At 39.5% G+C, this 21,998-nt stretch overlaps 1 protein-coding gene across 3 annotated transcripts in view; it reads left to right on the top strand.

Moving 5' to 3' along the window:
* The window catches only part of col4a6 (collagen, type IV, alpha 6), a 144,902-nt gene continuing 122,904 nt past the window's right edge, over window positions 1–21,998 (top strand). For all 3 annotated transcript variants that reach the window (XM_082528136.1, XM_082528138.1, XM_082528137.1), the window contains exons 1-3: window positions 1–107; window positions 257–381; window positions 538–583. In XM_082528136.1, coding sequence (XP_082384262.1) covers window positions 371–381; window positions 538–583 — 57 coding nt within the window. In that variant the 5' untranslated portion in view covers window positions 1–107; window positions 257–370. The remainder of the gene's footprint in view (window positions 108–256; window positions 382–537; window positions 584–21,998) is intronic.

Raw genomic sequence — 21,998 nt, forward strand, 5'->3', positions numbered from 1 at the left:
AGTCAGAGGCATGGAGGCATGTGCTGGCCCCTCCTCTTCGCTGAGGCTGCTGAGTTGAAGCGCACCAGTACGAAGTGCGCAGCAGCGACTGCACCGCTGAAACTTGGGTGAGTTGGACAAGCTCTGATTTTTATGAAAGAAATCGCCAACAAAACGTGTGATTTCAACGCTGGCTGGCTGTTAATGCTTGGAGCTTTATGTGTTAAAATCGGGGTCAGTAGGACTGCTTCTCTCCCTCTCTCTCTGTCTCCGGTAGATGACAGGGGTTTTTTGAAGCCGTCGATGAGCGCGTTTGAAGCGGTGCCTTTTTGGTGAAGATAAGGGGATCGAGCTCTACCTGTGGTCCCCGCCTTCCGCCAGTCGGATCAATATGAAAGTCCTGTAAGGGTTTATTTTTTGATTTCTTTTTAAAACGGCTCTGTAAACGTATTTCTGCAAAGTTAATTTTCGGCTTTGCAGGCTGCCTCTGCCGCTGCTGTACCTGTCGACTAATAAGTTCGGAGGGAAATAACTAAAAGACTTATTTTTGTTTTGCAGGATTTGTGTGATCGCGCTGACCTTCGCGGCGAGGTCTGCACTCGGAGTAAGTCCCTTTCGTTTACTGTGCCACTTCCTCAGGTGGAGAGGATCCCCGCTTGGTTTATTTAGCGCAGATGAAACTCTTAAACACCCGATTTAGATGGAGCTGTGTTTCGTGAAAGAGCAGCTGAGCTGTGACCAAAATGGGGAGCTTGGTGTCTCGTTAAAAACAAGTGTGATAGCTGCTTGACTTACAGTGTTACAAAGTTACTGTCATACATCGCCGACACGCAGGTCATCCATGCTGTGCATGGCCTCTGCCTGAGGCATATGGTGATACTTTTATACATTTCTATTATATTTTCTCTAAAAAACTGTATTTATTAAATAGAGTCAGTCTTTCAGTGCTATTTGTTATTGTCATTTAAAGTAAATAACATTTGCATACGAGCTTGTTGCACCGTTTGTGCCAGACACTGCACGGTATGTGGGTCCCTTTTTTAAGCTTTGAGCTGGAGTCCACATTTTTGCATCGAAAAAAAAAACCCAGTTCATATTTGAGTGGGCCCGCTCGCAGTTATTTGCAATTCAAAGCCCGCCCCGCTGATGAATATTAAGAATTAGGAGGATATCAGCCCTGCGTGCCTTTCCAAGCCACACCTTTCTGCTCACTTGATGAGGTTCTGCAGAGGGGATTGAAAATAGTGGAGGGCTTTGGTACTTCAGGCCCACTTTGTTTCTGTTTATTAATCATTTCAGTTGCACTTTATAATAAGGTTCGCAAAATAGGGTGCAATTCCTCTAGAGGAGAATGGAAAATTATATTCAAGATTCAAAGATTCAAAGTGTTTATTGTCACGTGTCACAAGAGAAAAGGCTTTTCTTTGTGCAATGAAATTCTTTCTTTGCTGTCCACCAACAGATGCCGGTTAATGTATACAATAGAAATATAACATATAAATACAAATAGTACAAATAAATAGCTGAAGTGCATTTTATCTGAAACTGCAGTGTGTGTGTGTGTGTGTGTGTGTGTGTGTGGGGGGGGGGTATTTTCTAATCTTTTAACCTTGCCTTTTTACATTTACTTATGCATTAAATTTCTGTGCATCATTAATGCTTTACTATTCAGTTGTCCTCTTATATTAAATATAAAAATGTGATGAGGACAGCTCTCTCTCTTTTCTGCTTACAAGAAAAATTAAACAGCAAAAACTGCAGGCTTTGGGCCCAAGTGATCTTATAACACATCGTTCCACGCCCTGTCAAACATCCATGGTGCACACCTATTTAATGCATAATAAAAGTGTAAAAAGAAACAACCCCCAAGGTTAATCCACTACATGGTATGGCCCGCACCCCTAAAACTACAGCATACCTACAACGTACGATGTAAAGGTTTTTTTGTTACTCTACTAAGTTATGCACTATTTAAAATTTGATTTGTATCTCCTGTAAAATACCTAAAGTTACAAACGTCTTAAAAATACTTCTAGTATAATTATTTTTGTGTTCAGTATTGTGCAGTATTTAGGACTGCATCTCTACTGCGTTCGTTTACTGTTTTAAAATTAGATTATGGTGTGCACTTATCCATACAGTTATGTTTATCTGGTGTGTGGTGGAAATGTTGTGGGGGCTAAAAGTTCAAAGACAGGTGAAGAGCTTATAGACGTCAAAATAGCTGTTTCGTTGTTGTCCTCTTGCTACAGAAAGGAACACATACTGTACCAAACAGGATTAACAGCAAAATAAAACAACACAATGCTGCTTTAAATATCAAGATATGTAAACATTTAACAATCAGTGTATCTCTATGATTTATCAGCAGTTTTACAGATGTGTTTTGCATTTTTGTAACACATGAAGTGATATCAACACAGATAAAAACCATAATAACCTTCCAGTTGCATCATATTGCTTAAACAACTAGATATTAAACATTTAGAACTTCTTATAAATGGAGGAAATGTGGGAAGAAGTGGTATCCTTCATAAGGTGAGATAATTTTCTTATCTCACAGCTGCATAAACCTGTTAAAAACCAGTTGGAAATCCTTGGAAATTCGTTGGTCTAAAGCTGGATACAGGGCTGTATGTCCTACAGGAGTAAATGAGAAGTTGGGGTCTTGCATTCCTTAATTCCATCTTCTTGACATTGGTGGAAAAGCAAACAATCAAATGAACAGAAGTGGAAATGATAGTTTACTCAGGTTCACACCTGTAAAGAAGCTGATTAAGTTGTGAATGAAGCGCCGAAACCATTACAATAAAAATTAGAATAAGAAAGAGCAGCGGCGTTGTTTGATGATGTCAGAGGTCAAAATTGGTCTTTTCTCTGGGGAAGCCATTGAAAATACAGCACATAGTCTCCACAACTGACAAAATATCAGATCATTGTGTAGATATCGCTGGGCAGGAGCATTTAAAATGTGTTTGACTTTGTCATGCTGGAGAGGATCAGGCTGGCCTCTAAAGGTTTGCTCACTGTCTTTAGTAGAAGGACGAAGTAAAAAAGGAAAAAAGTGCTATAATGCAGTAATTACATGCAGTTTGATCTTGAGCTCTCCCAGCTGAGGGAGTCGCAGGAAATGCCGCTCAGGTTGTGCTTCAGCAAAGACCGACTGACATTAAAGTGATTCAGCGGCAGAAAGCCTCCTGTATCCCAACAGGAATCAGCTGATGGAGCTGCACTGACTTTGAATTGACTCCTCCACCCACTTCCCGCCTCCCTGTTGTTTTGTGTTGTGTATGTGTGTGTGTGTGAGTTGGTGACTGAGTGAGTGACAGATGACTTCATTGGGTGGTCTTGCCTTTCATAACCATGGTAGCTAAGTCTACCGCTGTGGTAGTGCGTGCTAAAGTTTGTTTTGGGATGAATTAAAATATGAAGTTCATTCCTGTCTCTGCACCACTGAGTGCAGGAAGGTGTTTATCAGGTGATGTCAGCGTCATCAGATAAAAGCAAACACTTGTTTATTTCTCAATGGCACAGAGCGAGAAGATAGCCCAAGTTTAGGGTGAATGCATTACTTGCAGAAGCCCAACTCTTAGTTATTTGGAATCTTATCTGGGCATATGTAGTACTAGTATAAGTTAGCATGTTGTAGTTGTATAATATAGTAGCAGTAGATATTCTGAAAGGAAAAATAACAAGTGCAAAGGATTTGATGCAACACAAGATTCGCATTAAGAAGAATTCTGAGTAAAAGCATTTTTGGGTCGTGAAGTTTTTTTTCCTGAATTTTGAGAAAAGTCAGAAGTCTGACTCCTCATTGTTCTTACTGTCCTCCAGAATTTTTATTTAAATTTCAGAATTCTGGACGATAGCTTGAAAATTACAGTGTTTTCTCTCAGAATTACTACTTATTACGACTTTTGTTTCTAAATTTTTAATTTAAATCATATTCCGATTCAAACTCAGAATTCAGATTTTTTCTCTCATCATTCTCAAGCAAAAACCCAACGCCGACACCCACACACGAAAAATAAAACAACGTTTTTGTCATTTGGACGAATCCAGTTCCATAGGTTCCAATTTATAATGTCGATAAGTTAGGATTTGTTAATAACTTTTGTGAGTTCTGGTTGCAGTTGCAGAAGTATAAGGTTTGTGCTCATGAAATGATCTGGAATAACAGGAAAATGCACTGACTTCTGTCAAATAAACCCAAAGAATCTTTGCCTGCCACTTGACCACTCACTCTTACATCTACGAGTACTCAGTGTCGCCGTATTATTTAGTCTAATCAGATAGTTTGCCCTATTTTATCAGATATTTACTTTCCATATTTCATAATTAATTTTAATCTGATTACCAGCTGATGCAGAAAATAGCCACCTCCTCTACCCTCCCTCCCTCCCCCCTTGAATTCCTGCAGTGCTTGGCAGGACTTGTTTCCCGCTCCCTGCAGGTGCTAGAGTGGAACATTCCAGAGACGCTGAGTGAAGGGACCAATCACTGCTTGATTTGTGGGTTCTAGACCCTACACAACACAACAGTCCTCCCCCCACCTCCTTCTTTCTTTCCCTCCTGCCCTCCTCCTCGCCTTTCTTCACCCAATCATTACCCCCCTCCACACCCAGTTTTCCTATCACTTTTTGCCCTCTCTGTTTCCATAAGTCAAGCAATCCATTACCAGTTGATTTGTGGTGTGAATAGTAGTTCCCCACAACCTTTGCCTTTTTTCATTCTTTCTTTAAAAAAAGCTAAAGTGTGATTGATTACTAAAGTAGTGCTCTCCTGTTTAATCATTATTTAGATGCATTTAGGTTGTTCAGTTTATCAAAACAGTTATTATGATAATTGGCGGATAAATTTAGTCAATTTCAAATTAAAAGTATGAAGATTCTTCTGAGTTTTTGGCTCTTGCTCAAATAAAGGAGATACAACATTTTGCTCAGAGAAATGTAAATGGCAATTTTTCACCATTTTCTTATACTTTAGGATCAAGCAATTAATTGATTAATGAGTCATCTGTTTGGGTTAACAGGAGTTATGGCTATATGTTACAGAAACGTCCACACTTTCTTCCCTGATAATTTATTCAGTTAGAAGGTTTTAAAAATGTGCCTTCAGGGCTTAAGTAAGAATTTTTTTGTCGAGTTCAATGTCACGGTGAGGTCATACTGTATAATTCTCACTTTTCAAGGACCTGTTGTATAACCTATGTGAATTATGTAAGAAAGAGGACAGGGTGCAGATTATGACAGATTTTCCTCATACAGTAAATTCTTAAATCAGCCTTATGTCGACAAATCATAATTAAGGGGAACCTGTTAAAAACGTTGCTGTATTTAAGACAGAAAACAAAGATGGTGGCATACAGCCATACTGGGAAAATGTAGTGAAATGAAAGCTGTTCGATCTAATTAAAATGATTTAGGACTTTTCCTCAGGTTGAAATACTTCAGGGGTTGCATATGGGTTTTAGTTTATACGTGCCACAAGTGGCAGTGGGAACGATCGAGACCATAGTGTAGTTTCCTCATGGGAAGAAGGCTTGGGACAGGATGAGATTAGTCAAGTTTATGAAAAAGTTCTGTTGTTGTTTTGAAATGTGATAAAGAGCCACCTGGTCAATCTGGAGCGTGACGTTTGATGTGACCGGGTCGTGCTGCGCTCTCTCAGTTCTCTCAGGCAGACGCCTCTTCTGTCTCTGCTATTTTAACTCTCTCATCTTCTTCATGACGGCCTGCCATTCCTTTTTTTGTTAAATCAGTTTTTACTCACTCGTGCCATTTTTCTGGTTTCTGCTTATGACTTCAAAGCTGGAATCCCCCCCCCCCCCCTCAGGTTTACTTAAAATAGGTAACTAAGTGCCTTAGGAACACTAAACCAAACATAGCAGCTTTAATATGTTGTAGAAAAGCCTAGACCATTCCTCTCCCACACCCACTGATAAGACTCTACTACCTGTGTGGTGCTTGCAAGCACTGGTGCATGTTTCCCCATAAAATCATTCACATCCGCTTAGGTCCACTGCAGGTGGGATGAAAGACACCCTGAGCCTTTTTTTTTTTGTTACCGGGAAATACCCTCATCTAATTATGTAAAAGGAAATGCTGGCTTCTCATGATGTTACAGGTACCATGTACACACATTTCTAATCTCATGTGATGGGAGAGCCAAGAGTCAAAAACCAGACAGAGAAGGTCTGAATGAAACTTCACATAAAATAATTGCGCTGAGTGGTAGCAGAGCACAGTGGTAATGTATATGCTGAGAAACTGTCCATTGCATTCTCTACGTCTAAGTTGGTTTACCTTCAGATTACCTTCAGTTATATTGGCCTGATCAAATCAATCAGATGAAAAGCTGTATAATTTATAGGTTTGATTGATCTTCTTCATTTGCTTCTCTCATCGCCTTCGCCTTATTATGTTATAATTCAGAAACACTGAACTGGAAAGTTTCTGCCAGGAACTGGTTATGTTGATTCCTAATAATGGCACATAATGAAACAAGAAGCATGTTTCATCTTTGGGGAACTATGTTTGTGTTACTCCTGTACAGAAAATATTATGGAATGGTAAATTATCACGAGACAGTCTATATACAGCCAAATCTCTTGATTTAACTTGTAGATTTTAAGGTTTTAATACGTTCTGTTTCGGCTTCAGTAGTGGTGGTTATGGGCAAATATGCTGGAGACGTTAGCACTGTTCAAACTTCAGGATCTGAACCTATCATTGCTCTGGTTTCTGTAGGTGCAAAAGACCAAGTAATTACCAATAACAGGCAAGCGTGAAGACATCTGCACTAACCGTCTGATGATGGACTTTGAATCAAAGCGGACTTGCTGAGGCAAAAAGTATAATCCAAACGTAATGACATAGTATAATGAGTAAAATGTACTTATACATAAGCGTATAGTCATGTCATTGAGAGTTCAAGAATGAAGGTACAAACCACACTGGACTACAAAGAAGTAATACCTCTCAAGGGTGCAGTAACATTACCCTTGAGTGTACAGGCCCGCTGACAAGCTGTTGTTTCCCTAAAGGTACAATAAGATACTTTATTTTACTTGGAAGTCTACAGTGAGGGACCCAGCATAGATCCACTTGCATCTATGCAGAAAAATAAATGGTTCAGTTGGATGGATTAATTGAAAATTAATAGAAACTTGAGTTGGAAGAAGTTTTTTTTTGCTGGAAATAATGTCAACACTGTCAGACACCAGGTCTTTTTCTTCTTTGAATCCTTATTTAACAGAGATTTTGTAACACTGTTTCTGTTATGCAATCCAGCTAAAAGCCCTGATTGTCATGTTTTTGCATTGATCCATGTTTGATTTCATTGCTGTGAAAGTGAACATTGTGAATATTATGTTTTCTTAAAACAGTTTAAAAGCTATGGTTAGAAGCCATGAAACATCTTTTATTGGGTGCGGATCGTGTTCAGGATGATTGAAAGTTTGTCTTTTATGTGTTACAGAAGGTGTGAAGATCGTTATCAGACCTGCAGCTGGGATTTGCCAATATTGAACCCGTTCACTACTGGCGCAAACTGGAACGACTGTGTTTTTGTCTGTCAACTGTTGGTTTTAGCGTCACGGTTGAACTCATGTTATGGCAGTTATGGCAACATTCCCCTCCATTTGCCAATTCTTGGCACAGCTACTTTCACATATCAGGTCTGCCTCATTTTCTTTTGATCAACCGCATGCTGTCAGGTTGTCCCACGATTGGCCGCGGTAAACTCAGAGGTCAGAGTTCGTCTGAGCACAACAAAGGCAGCGGGGGTTTGTGGCTGCAGCGACAGCTTAACATTCCTCCGCCCACTCTCTCCAGATTTGTTTATTGCACTTTGTCCTTTGGTTTTTTGCCTTTCATGAAAGGAAGATGAGCAAATTCACTGCAGATACAGCTAGAGCATTTAGTGATATAAAGAAAAGAAAGGAGTGGGGAAGGAAAGGGGTGTGGGGTGTGTGATGATGTCTTAGCTTGTTTGATGGTATCTTCTTTTATCCTGAAACAACATATTCCCCCACCTATGTTAGTTTGTGGTATTTCATTATTTTTAATAAATTGTGGTTCTCTGGCAGAAATTGGCTGAGTGCCCTCTCCAGTTGATGCCAGACAAGTTGATGTCCCAAGTGGAGGAGTATAAGTATCTGAGGTCTCGTTCATGATTATGGGTAGATTGGCAAACGGATTGGTGCGACTACGACAGTGACGCACCAATCCGAATGCTATACCAATATGCTGAAAAGAGAGCTGAGCATGAAAGTGGAGCTTTCAATTTACCTGCCAGTCTATGTTCCTGTCCATGTCTACGGCCACTAGCTCTGGTGACCAAAAGAACGAGGCTGCAGATAGAAGTGTCTTAAATTAGCTTAATTTGAACGGTTGCTTCAAACAGGAGCACAGGGTAAAGAACCTGGCCATTTGGGAAAGTCTCAGAGTAGAGCTACTACTTGTCCACATGGAAAAGAGCCAGTTGAGGTAGTTTGGGTCCTACCGAGAGGAAACCCTGAGGCAGAATGTCTCTTACGTTGGGCTTGGGAAAACCTCAGTATCCTGATGAATGAGCTGAAGGAGGTGGCTGGGAAGAGGGAGAACTGGACCTCTATTCTTGGAACCCCGACGCTGAATAGTAGCAAACAAAAAAACAACCAAAAAACGATGGATGGATGGATAAAGTGATGGAGGAAAACTAAGAGCTTCATCACCTCGCTTTGTATATCTGAGCCTTTTACTGTCTTAATCTTGTAGTTTCCTCACACCAGTCTTGTCATCCCTCTTCAAGCTAGCATTAGCTTTAAGATTAGCTTGGCAAAACCTCTTCATTTAGCATAAAAAGATAACAGCTAACAGGTAAAATGAATGATTTAGCAGGTAAATGAACCACGCATTTCTTTAAGGAGTCGGAGGAGTCTCCGAGCTAAAAGAGGAGTAAATACTTGATATATCTATTGCAAATAAATGCTAATAATACTCCAAGAATTCAGGATGTGTAAATAGAGGCGACATTGTTAGCATTTTAGCCGTAAGAAGCTTAAATTCCAATTAAAAAAAACTTAGTCTAGCATTTCTTTTTCTAATCTACAACTGCTGTCAGGCTATTTAAAGAATGCTACTCTGTTGACAGCTGTAATATTTAAAGAGCTAAGAGTGAACTAAAATGCATCACAATAGTAGTTTATTTTTTAAATTATGATCAAATCGTGACCAAATGTTCACCCCTGTTGTTAAAAAGAATGACCAACATTAAGACATAATGATCTCATAATGATCTATGAGTTGCTTATAGGCCAAACTATAAGCAACTTTCTATATAAAATCATCATATTAGTGAAGGAAACCCTTAAACCTTGCATGTTGTACTGGCTGACATTTCACCTCTTTATTGTGGACTATACCGCATTTGTATCATAGACATAGCTAAAACTGTGGCCGATACTTTCCACTTTTTTGTTTTGTGGCTTCCTTTTTATTGATTTTACAGTTTTTTACAGACGCTAGGACACATTTCCCAATACTTAGGTCACTTCTGCAAAACACTTCACACAACCCTCCTAACTGACCGTCAGCTTGGCAAAGCAGTTCATTTCACATTCAAAATGCACTACAACTACCAAAACACTTTATTCAGGTCTCAAATAAACTCATTCTTCCAGAACACTAGCAAAGGTTGACAGCCGACAAACACACTTTGTCACCCACAAAACAATGACCTAAAAAACACTAACAACATGTAGCATTACACAGTGTTTTCTTGTGTAAAACAAGGACACATCTCTGTTTATAATTTCAATATATGTTACTGGAATGAATCAGACATCATGCAGAATTTGTTAATATTTGTTTATGTATTTTTATTTTTTTGCACTAAGTAATCCCAAAATACAAGAATTTGTATACACACCATCCACTGATACACATACAATAGTAATGCTATTCTACTCCGTCTCCTCCATTTGGCCACAGGTTCTCATCCACATCACATCTTATGTCATCTAGGGCAATACACCTAGGAAATAATCGTCTGGCATGCCAGAATTGAAGGAGTTGAAAAATTGAAGGAGTAACACCTGTGTAGATGTTCATCTACAATGAGAATAAGCTGTGGCTGGTTAAACTGCATTTTTAGATTTAAAATATGTTTCAATAAAATATTGCTGTTGCATTTTGCTGTCTTTTCAAGTTTTGCATTGTGTTATTGTTTTGGCCATAAGTTTAACAGTTTTGAAAACAGTATGTAAGCACATGCAAAATGTCCTGTCCGTACAAAGATTTTTGGCAGTTGTTGTGTCTGAGTGAGAAGATAATTCATGAAATTTGAGAGATGTAGTCATTGAATGCATTTTGTGCCAAAACAATGATAACTGATCCTCAGTTTAGCCCACATAGACTTCTGTTGTGCTCACTGTGTGAGGAGTTTTGCAAACGTGACCTAAGTATTGAGAAATGTGTCCTAGCGTCTGTAAAAAACTGTAAAGCAGAAACTATAGCAATTTAACCTCCCATCCTCTGTAGACTTTCAGTTTCCTTTACCTTGATGCTCAGTTTTTCCCCCCACGACACCTTTACTTTGGCATACTGATGCATGCCTGTGCAGGAGAAACACATCTTCTTTTGTTTGTCAGTATACTGTGGTGGTGGTCTGGAAAATGCCCCTGTGGAGACAAGGTGTGTGTGTGTGTGTGTGTGTGTGTGTGTGTGTGTGTGTGTGTGTGTGTGTGTCTGTGTGTGTGTGAAGAGAGGCTTTGTCATTACTGCTAATGTTCTTTAATCGACTCATTATTTACCCACTGGAGTCCACAGTAATGCTGCTGTTGTGAGTAGTAATGGCGCAGGTTGCTGGTTTTGTTTAGGGTGATGTATCTGGCTGGCAGCTAATGTAAACTGAACCAAAACAAATGTGTGCACAGCTCTAATATCCTGTTTAACTTTACCTTTAGCAGGTTGGTGTTAACTGCTGGTTTAAAGAGGGAAAGCTCAACTGAAGCAGTCCTGTTTGTCTTTCTTTGCTTTAAGTTAATTTGCCAGCTCAAATGAAGTTTATCAAATCGCTAAAAGGAGGAATTATAAATGCAGACAGCATTTTCAGTCATTGTTTTCTTGTTGTTTTGCAGCTTTTGAAGCGTTTTTATCACAGATGGAGAAAGCAACCCCTTAAAGCAACAAATGTGCGTTTGTGAAGCTGAAATAAATTCTTTATTATAGGAACACAAACATTATGGTAAATAAAAGACACATTTACACTATGACCAGGAAGTTTTTCCCTATAAAATACTCTATTTTTATTCTAAACTTTAGTGTCATATCTCATAAGTTCTTCATATTTTTGTTAATTTATTGTGAAGATGCATGAAGTTCATGAATGAAAACAACGTTTTTTCCTTCCAGAATCAATTCCAGAATTTTTCCCTTCCTATCCCTTGTATACTCCTTGGTTACTGTAACTGCGGCGAGGTAAACCTGGCGACAGCCCCACTATGACAGGAACACTATCATTCGCACGTCAGATGTGTCACGCATTGTGTGCTATTACCGCCTCAGACTCAGGCTGTCCCTGTAATTACAAATACTTCCGCTCTTGTTTTTCCACCTCTTTGTCTCACACTCATCCTTCACTCCCTCCTTTGTGCCAGCCAGGTAATCCAGGCATCCAGGTAACCACCTCAGCCCCACCCGCTTCTGCTCCCGCCTTTCTTCTTTTCCTCTACTTCCTATGAATGTCACAACTTTGGTGGACTGCCCCGACCTTTGTCTTTCTTCTTCCTTTTTTTTTAATTTCACCCGTTACGCTTCCCTGTCTCCCTTTCTCTTGGTTCCCTCTTTTGTTATGACTTCACTGGAGGCAGCTTCCAAAGTTAATGATGCCACTGCTTTGCTTTGAGGAAAACACTGCCTGCAGGCAGGGAAGTGCCACAGCTTATTGCTGTATGTCAGTCAGACACTTCAATGAAGGCAGTAACTTGCAGATATAATACTTGTTTTATGGAGCTGACTTCATGTCTGACCACAGTTCCTGCTCTGTCATGTTGCCTGCAGAATAAATTGACTAGTGAACTCACTTTTAGAGATCATGCATTGCTCTCTTTCCCTAGACATGATTTGCTCTCACAGTTCCCTACATTTGTAACTCTGCTAAAACGCTATCTGTGCTTTTCTCTTTGAACTTGCTACATAACAAACATTACTCCCATTTTTGTTTGATGTAGGCCAGGAAAACGAAAGTAAGTGGTTTAATTATAGGATAGATTAACAGTTTATTACCCAGGTCACATGCTTAACTCAAACATGGGAAACAGAACAGAGGCTTGAAATCCAATGAACTTAAGAGTAAGATGCAGAAATTTCAAAATAAAACAGGAAATGACTACATGGAGCATCAACATTATGACAGTTACACTAAGCACACCTTAAAATCACAGCTTAAATCTGTCAGCCACTGCTTTGCGGCAATCAAACAGTGAAATGTATTGTAATTCTTACTTAACTGCATCTGTAATTAATTTTTATGTGTTTTTTTCTATTAAATGTCACATCAATCGGCACTCTGTGGGGTTTAAGGTCCTAGCGTGGTGGTGAAAAGAAGTGAAGGATGGGCTCACTCAGTAACCTTTGTCAACCGGCGGGGTTTTGTGAGCCACCATAAATTAGAAAGACTTCCCAATTTGTCTCTTAGGCCTATCCAGAGGGGGAAATACCACATGACTCAGGTGTAATTTACTGTGCTTTGTAGATGAAAATGAAGTTACCATCCATGCCCGGCAGTTGAACCCAATCAGCACTGTTCATCATCTGTGCAGCAACCCCTCTTTACTTTTTTGCAGCTAAGTGTGGTTTTCTTGAAATATGAGCTATATCAAGTAACTTGTCTTGTAAATTCTTTCAGTTTATCAGTCTTCATCTACTGTCAGCCTTTAACGTTTTCTAGCAACGCATGAAAATTCAGAGACCTCATCATGGTTCAGGTTTTTCATGAGCGTATCTTCTAGAGTTGTTTACAAGCCAGTCTCTGCTGCGGTTGAAGTCCTTGGAGAGGATATTTTCAGGGACTGGGTCACTGCGTTCTCTGGCACGCGCCCCAAAACCTGACCTACTGTCGGCAAGGACTCCGTCTACACTTGCAAACCCCGACCCAGTTTCTCATGTGCTTACTCATACCTGACTGCATGACTGTGAGGAAGTGTAAGACAGCTTTTGGCAGGTGTAAAGCTGAAAGTCGCATGCAACAAAGGACCTAGTTTCTGTTTCTAGTTCAAAGAATTTCTACTGACAACATAAACAAAAATTATAGTGTACTATTGTGACAACATGACTAATAAAATACATTTTATTGCAGTAATAAATAGCCTTAAACCAAACCTAGTTTTGCAAAGCTGCTCCTCGTGTGTCTTTCTTACCTAAAAACATCAGTTTATCCATTTAATGAAGATTTTCAGGACTTTCACACAAGTGGGCGCTGACTGGCACTGTTGGCTTTGGCTTCAACCCTGAGTTTTAAACTATTAGCTTTAACTGCACTTATTATGGGGTGATGGGCCTCCGCTAGTCCTCTGGCTCAGTTCCCTGTTACCCGCTATGGCCCCAAACAGTCACTAATGAGGGGAGGTAAGGGGTCGGGGGGAGACAACAGCTGATAACTGTGATCATTTATGATCTCAATTTACATTTGAACATTTTAAAATATCCCTCGTCTGTGGTGCTGAGGTGGTCGTAAGCTTCCTAAAGCTGGGGTGTGTTTGTCAACACAGCGCAGTTGCCACTCATATTTATTTAGCCGGCTTGTTCCTAAAATAGCAACTCACTCACTGGCCTAGCTTCATCTGCGTGTCCGTGTGTGTGCCCAGTGAAAGGGCGTGAGCGAGGAGTTCATTATTTCTGAGCGGTGAGTGAGAAAGTGAGTGGGCGCATGTGACAGAGGGGACACAAAGACACTATTAACTCGTACAAGTTCTGTTTCTGTTATAAAGGTGTTGCACGTTGGTCTACAAATATGAAACAAATGGCTAAAAATCTGTCGACCATGACTTCATCAGACAGTGAATTAATTTGACTTAAATCAGTCATGATTGACTCTATTAAAGCAACAACAGTTTCTGACTCATGCTCTGTTTTTGTCCAAAATATAGCAAAGTCAGCAAAAAATCTGGTGTAAAACAGCCATCAGGTCACTTTGGTTAATAAGTTACAAATGTTTGGGCCTCAAATGGGACTAACTCGCTGTCGTCCAAGTACCAGTCCATTTACTCAACTTTAACACTGTAAATATATCTGATAAAACCACCTGCGCGAACATCCTCTGTGGTTATATTCTGTGAGCCAACAGTAACGTGCTGCACAGCATGCTGTGTATATGTACACTTCAAACAGCAACAACATGTAATAATTTGCTTCAGCATATTTCCATTACATATGATTGATATTGATTTGGACAGTTCACAAAGCTTTATCTACTCCCTATATATTTGCATTACTACCATGATCAAAGATTATAGCAGGGAAGGAAGATAACATCACTTCCACTCAGTAGCACACCATACATGCTTCATCTATTAGTTAATACACTTTCTGCCTTCCATGATCTCATCGACTCTCCAAGCAGAGCCTGTTTTAAATCTTTCCAGCCGAATTAGCTGTTTGACATCGCTTAAAGGTTTATGACTTGCAGCCTGCCGTTTGAACATAAAGGTCTTGAAGTGATATTGAGGTCGACACACCAGTTCGATAAGCCATACCCGAACCTGCAGGTGCAAACACACTTAAAAGAAATGGTGCCTTTCTTTGTTTCCGTAGGGCAGAAGATGAAGTGATACAAAATTTGACTGACATAAGTCTTCTGATAATTTTACAGGCCTGTAGCAGCATGAGTGTGAGGAGTGAGGTTAGCATGGGGGGGAAAAGCCTGTAAGGACCCAGATTTTACAGCCCGGGCTCGAAAAAACCTTATCGAGTGTAAATTTCAGTCCTTTTGTATACTTGAGGTGAACTGAAGGTTTGCAGATTCCTGTTTCTGTTCACGTCTTTGTCTTCATATTTGTCTTATTCACGACAGGAGCTCTTTCAAACAGTGGCACCAATAATGTACATAGAGTAACCTTCCAGCCTGTGCAAGTGGAATGACGAGGTATTTGAAATATTTTGTACACAGTATAAGCTTATTAGCTGTGTACTTCAAAACAACCTCTGCCTAAGCTAAAAAAGCTCCTCGTGTACACACTGACCTTGTGAACGTGTCCTTGCTCAGCTTGGTTAAGAATGAACTGACGCTTTAAAAAAAAAATCTCAACAATATATTCATTTAGATCATTTAGTAATGTTGCTTGAATCACTGGCTCTCTTCCACAGTGTTTCTTCCTGTTAAAAGGGAGTTTTTCCTTCCCACTGTTGCTTTTTCAACGAGGGTTATTAAACGTTTTATAGACCAAGCAGTGCATCGATTAATTATTGCAGCTCTTGTCTTTTTGAAATTATGACAAGCACATACTTTCCTTAAATAATCGAGGGTGATAAAATGTAACTGAATGACTACCAACAGGTTGGTGTAAGAGAGTCTCACATGTTTTCGTTCATCAGTGCATCTCACCAGATAACTTTTAGTCCATTGTGACACACAGCGGGGACAGGTCTGGGCTTGGGACTCGTCAGTCTGTGAGACCTAATAGCTAATGAACCATTGCCATGGGCAACATGCGCATTCCATGTCATCGCCATAGCTACTACCACCCCTCACCCCTCCGTTTCAGCCTATACCTCCCACTCCTGCTGCCCTACAGCCCCTCGAAGAGGTCACACACCTGTCTGCACCTCGTCTTTCTTCTACTTCAACTTCTTCTTCTCTTCTCCCCTCATCTCACATTCTCTCTCCTATATTTTTTTCTTTTTTTTCCCATACTTTGGACAGTTTAACCTGAATAAGAGCGACCAACCAAGGTCTGAATGATGGAACAATAAAAGTAATCCTGTAACTTTTGGAGAGCAGAAGGTTAGAATAAGCACAATATTTTTGCCACAATCACCTGTTTTATACTAGAACATATACATATCCTTACAACTCTCAGTTGAAATACTACTGCTACTATTATTGCCTAAATCTAGCCAAGTAGTTTTTAAACGGAATCATCCAGTGAATGAAACTCCCTAACACTATAGTCAGACAAGGTAAAAGATTTATTGTGACAGGATAGTAACCAGGTCTGTCACCACTCGCAGTTACCATCTTCAAAGCAACTTTGGTGCGTCAAGATGGCAATAAGGCGGAGTCAGTCTTCTATCAGTTTGTGACTGAATGGACTCAAGTTGGCAATGAGATGCAATGTGTTTATAATGATATGGCAAACTTTGTCAAAAATACCAAATATTTTTGTTGGTCACCACAGCTATTGGGTTTCGGTTTTCAGCAGCAAAAAAATTGAATGCAGTCAGTGGGCAACCACCAGTTTTACCTAGTTGCAAGAAGTTTGCCGTCTTATTTTTATTCTAGTGTGACTGAGCCATTACAGGACATGAAATGTGGTATCCTAGCTGCCAAACCTATAGTCCACCACTATTTGTTCAGCCTCCAAAAGCAACTCAAAAGCAAGCAAAACAAAAGAAACTCATCAATTAAATCTTAATTTAGTTTTAACCGGTGAGAATTTTTGGTTTTATTATAATTTTCAATCAAATTTGATCATGCAGAGACCTGATGTGTACAGATAGAATAGCTCCAACAATATATTAGTGATATCATAAAACAAGTATATTATAAAATGTGTTAAGGATGTTAATACAACATGCTTAAAACTCAGTCAGCTCTCATCTTCAAAGCAACTTTGGTGTATCGTGCCAAAAATGTACTTAAAAAGAGAGGATGACACGTTCACTTTGAGCCTGCTTGGCTTATGGAGTTTCTTCTAGAAGAACAGTGACTCATAGCTATCATTTAAAATTTAACCCCATATATGTAGTCATAGTTAGTGGGAACTCATCCATCTTTTAAAGCTGTCGTGTGCCAGAGGTCTCTCTATTTGTTTAGTCTGAAAGTTGTTTTGTCTCACGAGGATCTCCTTCAAACAGAAAAAACACTTGTAAAATCACACATGAGTCACAAAACCTTTAAGTCACATTCCAGCTGTGTTTGACAGTTTAAGTAAAATAATATATGCAGACTGTCGTGTGACAACAGTTAAAGCTTAAGCCACAGTCCACAGTTAGAGCTTTCATTTTGCATTATTCTCTGCACAGCACAAAAAGGTTTCTGCTGCCACTTAAATCAACTTTATATTTTGCTTGTTGAACTTCCATCTAGTCTGTTTATGTTTTTTCCCGATGTGAGGTGTTGTTGATGTAGATGTAGGTGATAGCAGAATGGAACCACCATTTTGGTTTCATGACCAAAGATATCACCACGATTCCATCAAGTTGGTCGTCTTTTGCCTGGGACAGCCCAAAGTTTGTTCATCTTTATTTCTATCCTTTTCCATGTAGTCTGCTTCATCATCTATAACTCTGAGCAGACTGTTGTTTCCACGCTACTTCCTCTCCTGTGATGAGCCTGATGCAAACAAGCTTCTGCTACTTCATCTTGATTAGATATTTGGTTGTTTGTTGAAATACTAAAAGTCTAGTTTTGTTTGGCATGGTTTATCTCCATGTGTTTGGCTTTGGTTAGTTAGTTTTTTGGTTGATTTGGCCATGATCAAAGATTCTTTCATTCATCATGTTGCGTCTGGGATAGTCCAGTGTTTCATTAGGCTTTGTGTATTTTTTTCCTGTGAGAAGGTGGTCACAAATACACAGGTTAATTCTTTCCAAAAGACTACAATACCTATAAATCAGTCCATTGGAGAAACCTAATTCTTGGATCACTCCGAAAAGCTGTGAGGGCTGCTGGAGGTAAGAGGTAAGACTGAGTGCCAGCAGGCACACTGTGTGGTAATACTGCACAAGGGTCACTGTTAAAAGGGCAGAAGTCATAATGTTACATTGAGGAATTAGCTAGCAGGAGAGGAGAGTCAAGAGCACAAGTGGGATCATCATCACGCTATGTGATAAAGGTAAACAGCCTCTTTTGGTGACCTTCAGTGACCTTAAAGTTTAATCTGTTTACTGACTTGGAAGTGTGTTTTCTCTGGGTTGTAGCTGATAAGAGGAGAGATGACTGATGGATTTGCAGGTTAGTCAGCTCGGTGCAGCAGGATGTGACCACAGATTCACCTGCTGTCCGGACAGGTGAGAGACAAACTAGAGATTTTCTAGCTGAATCCAGGAGGAGAAGGCATTTGGATTTATCAGTCCAGCAGTTGGAAGTTTCACCATAAACTATGGTTATTTAGCATGTAGCTATAATGTATCCTAACTGTAATGCTACCCAGTTCAGTTGGTGACTATGAAGGTCCACTTGAGCATCCACCATTGTGATGGTATCTACATGAGAGAGTAGAAGAGAAAAGACAAAACAGGTCCCCCCTCATTATTTTTAAACTATGGTTGAACTTTAACTTTGGAATGGGATAATTCTTGCCCAGCCGCTTTTGCTCAAGCCATGGCCTGAGAAAGATTACACCAAAAATAAAAGTAAAGATAATGCAAGATAATAAATGCCTCAAATGACTGAAGAAAAGTTGGATGACCTCAAAACAGAGGGAAAAATGAGGCCAAGACATGTCACTACTAAGAGGGTCTGTTTAAGCCTGACCTCTCCTACAATTTTGAGAAATACTGATGGACTGATGTAGACCTCAGCTGGTGATATGGAGATAATGTCAGTCAATCATAAGAGTAATGAGTCTTTGGAATTGATGAGGTCAGTCAAGGCTCTCAAAGTCGAATCATCTTTCTGGGCAGCTGACTCACAATCTAAGAAGAAATGGCTTTGGGGGTGAAACTGTTGGTCTTTTGATGGTATTGGTCTGAAAATACCTTTTAAATCAGCCTTATTCTGATGAGCCACCAAGTTGCTGTTTAAGATGAACTTTGTCTGATCTTTATGTGTTAACTGGAATCCATTCCAGGTTACATCCATCTTAGACTTTGCCCAAAAGCTAAGATTTTATGTGACAAAGATGGATTCTCAAAAACACAGGAGGTATGTAAAAAGGTGAAGTTAGCTGGTACAACTTCAAGAGATGAAGGAAAATAAAAGGCAAAAACATACTTACTTGAGTTACTTTCTAACTCAAAGTAAACCAATGCTACGTCTCCCCTTACCTTAACAAGCCTTCCCACCACTCTTTTTCTTACCATGTAGGTCATTGTTTATGCGTCAGCAATAACTTTAGCTGTGCACTCTCAGTGTTTAACCATTAGTATGGGCATTTGGTTTCCCTGTTTATGTTGAATCTGCTATCATTCAAGGACTTAAAATACTGTTTGGATCACAAGATTCTCTTATTTGTAACTATATGAAAAAGTTTACACAGTTTAGTTTAGTTTAAAACTGGGCTCAAATATATATGTAAGACCAGGTCAGAGCTGAAATTGACACCGTTGTGGAGGATCTCTCCAATAAGCTGAACTAAGTTGTGCTTAATATTAGTCTTTTCCCTTTATAAGCCAATTCGACTAGACTAAACAGCAGTCCCAGTTTCTCATGTGGTCCCTTGGGATAATTAATTGATTACCCCTGTTATAGAAGGACATTGGTTAATGGTAACAGGGCAACCCGTGTTTTTTTTTTTGTTTTTTTTAAACTTTGCTGTTGGAAAGTTAATTTTGGAGAGCCAAACCGTAAAAATGGACAAATCTTTGCACAGGAAAGAGTTTGGTTTTCTTTGAAGCACATAAGCTGTGGTACAAGGCATTAAAAAGTAGAGGTGGGAATCACCATATATCCCACGATACGAAATTATCACGATACTTAACGCACGATACGATATTATTGCAATTTTTAAAAATATTTTGCGATATTCAGATTCTGTACATAAAGGTAAACTTTATCAATATTCATTTTATCTAATATCAAAGTCTCACACTCAGTCTCTCTCATTTCAGTCAGTTTTATTGTTGACAAACTGAACGGTTTGTATTACAGTCTAGTCCAACTTAACTGAATGCAACCATCTGGTACAATTATAGCTATTCTGAACTATGCAATTTATGAAAACTATGCAGCCCCTTCAGCAACTGAAGAATTTGAAAGTAAATTAAAACAAAATATAATTTTACATTAAATAAAAAAGTTTTAAACTTGATTAAAATAAAACATGTCTTAAATTAAAATAAGTAAACTGTCATGTTTATTGCTGCCAAAAAACAAGTTAAACACATTTGGACAGTGAAGGAATGTCAGGATTCTTGTTCAGAAAAAGGAGCTGATCAACATGCTCTGAAGTCAGAGTTCCAGTCCACAAAAACTTTTTTTGTAACAAAATATCGATTTGTGCTGTCTCTGTATCGATACATTATTAGCAAACAAAATATCACGATACTACACAGTATCGATTTTTCCCCCCACCCCTATTAAAAAGGTGGTTAAGAGAGTTGTCATGTTATGTTTTTGGTTTTGATGCTGAACTGTCTGTCCCTTATATGGAACCTCTTACTGGTACATGTTAATCCATGTTAGATATTAATCCAAAACTGTGTTTATGTTTGTTTATAGATAGGGAAAATGCCCCCTCTAGTGTTGATTCTTTCTTTGATGAATAACATGTTAAACACGCAAAGCAATTTGATACACGGTAGTTTGAATTCAGCGGTGTTGGAAGCATTAACTTTGACCAGAGTTTATCCTTCGGCGGAGCAGATTGGTATGCGAGATGCACAGAGCCGTAGTTGTACATTTACCTGCCCGGACTATTCCTCCCTTTATTGAGCTGATGTCAAACGGACACCGAGAATTCCATTCCCTCCACTCGTCTCAGCCACTCCACAGATAAGGTCAGAGGTCAAGCAGAAGAAGAGAGGGGAGTGGAGGGGTGTTGGTGGTTTGCAATGAGTGTCCTTTATTATCCCTGACTGTTGTGTTAGTTGGCAGGTTCCTCTGTATGTCGCTGGGTAAGGGCGAGGGAGGCAAAAAGAAAATAAAAAACTGCAGAGAGATAGAAAGGGGGAGGAGGAGGGAAGGATGTTTTTCTTTTTGGGAATTCCTCAGGGATTGCTTAATTGGCCGTTAAGCCAAACAGGTTGATGCCTTAGTGACTGCATCATGATCATGATTTCGGTCTGATCAGCACAGACTGTATTCCAGAAACACATTTATGTCGGCTCAGGCTTCACAATATCGCAAAGTCTTGTCTTTTTGTGACTTACAGACATATCAGACTGTGTGCTGCCTTCCAAATCATTCATATTTGTGACCCTTTTTTTTAATGGCGAGCACAAAACACTTCCAATTGTAAAGATTTTTTTTTATAGGAAAACGTTCTGTTTTTCTGGATCTGTTTCTTTTATCTTTGACCAAATAAACACTTTCTTGGTGATGCTATGAGGTAATCTTTAAATTATGTCTCTATTAGTGACCAGAGAAACTGCAATGTAGGGCATGTGTGACTGCTAAGTTACTAACCAGCAGGTTTCCAATGCCCCTTGACTTCCTAGTTGGATCCATGCCTTGCTTGTCACATCTCACGTCTCCAAACAGCAAGATGGCAACAGTGAAAGTGCTTCATTCGAAGCCTCACAGCAGGAATTAGCTAACCAGTAGGTGTACAGCCTATGCACTCTGTGACTGTACGCAGGTGAGTGGGGGGTTTTCACAGATGAGTCATCAGTTTTCGCCCATTATGGCAAAAAATTTGCACAACACGGCTACAGACTGGGTTTTCATGCCCAAACTGTAGCTAGGTTTCTCAATTGGGCCATAATTGCTTTGATATCATGTAGTCTGTAACCAAACCTGTAAAAAAGTTTTTGTCTTCATTTTCTATACTCAGCAGGATCAAACAGCTTCTCATACATCCACCTTGATCATCAGCCTATACTTTTTTATTTAAGTATGGCTAACTTTCTTACATCATTTCTTATATCAATGATTATATCATTTTAGCGTGGTTTGATCCAAAATTACGCTTTCTATTGCCTTTGTTGTTTTTGACT

This window comes from Aulonocara stuartgranti (genome assembly GCF_965226115.1).
Source record: "Aulonocara stuartgranti genome assembly, chromosome: 3".
NCBI classification, from domain to species: domain Eukaryota; kingdom Metazoa; phylum Chordata; class Actinopteri; order Cichliformes; family Cichlidae; genus Aulonocara; species Aulonocara stuartgranti.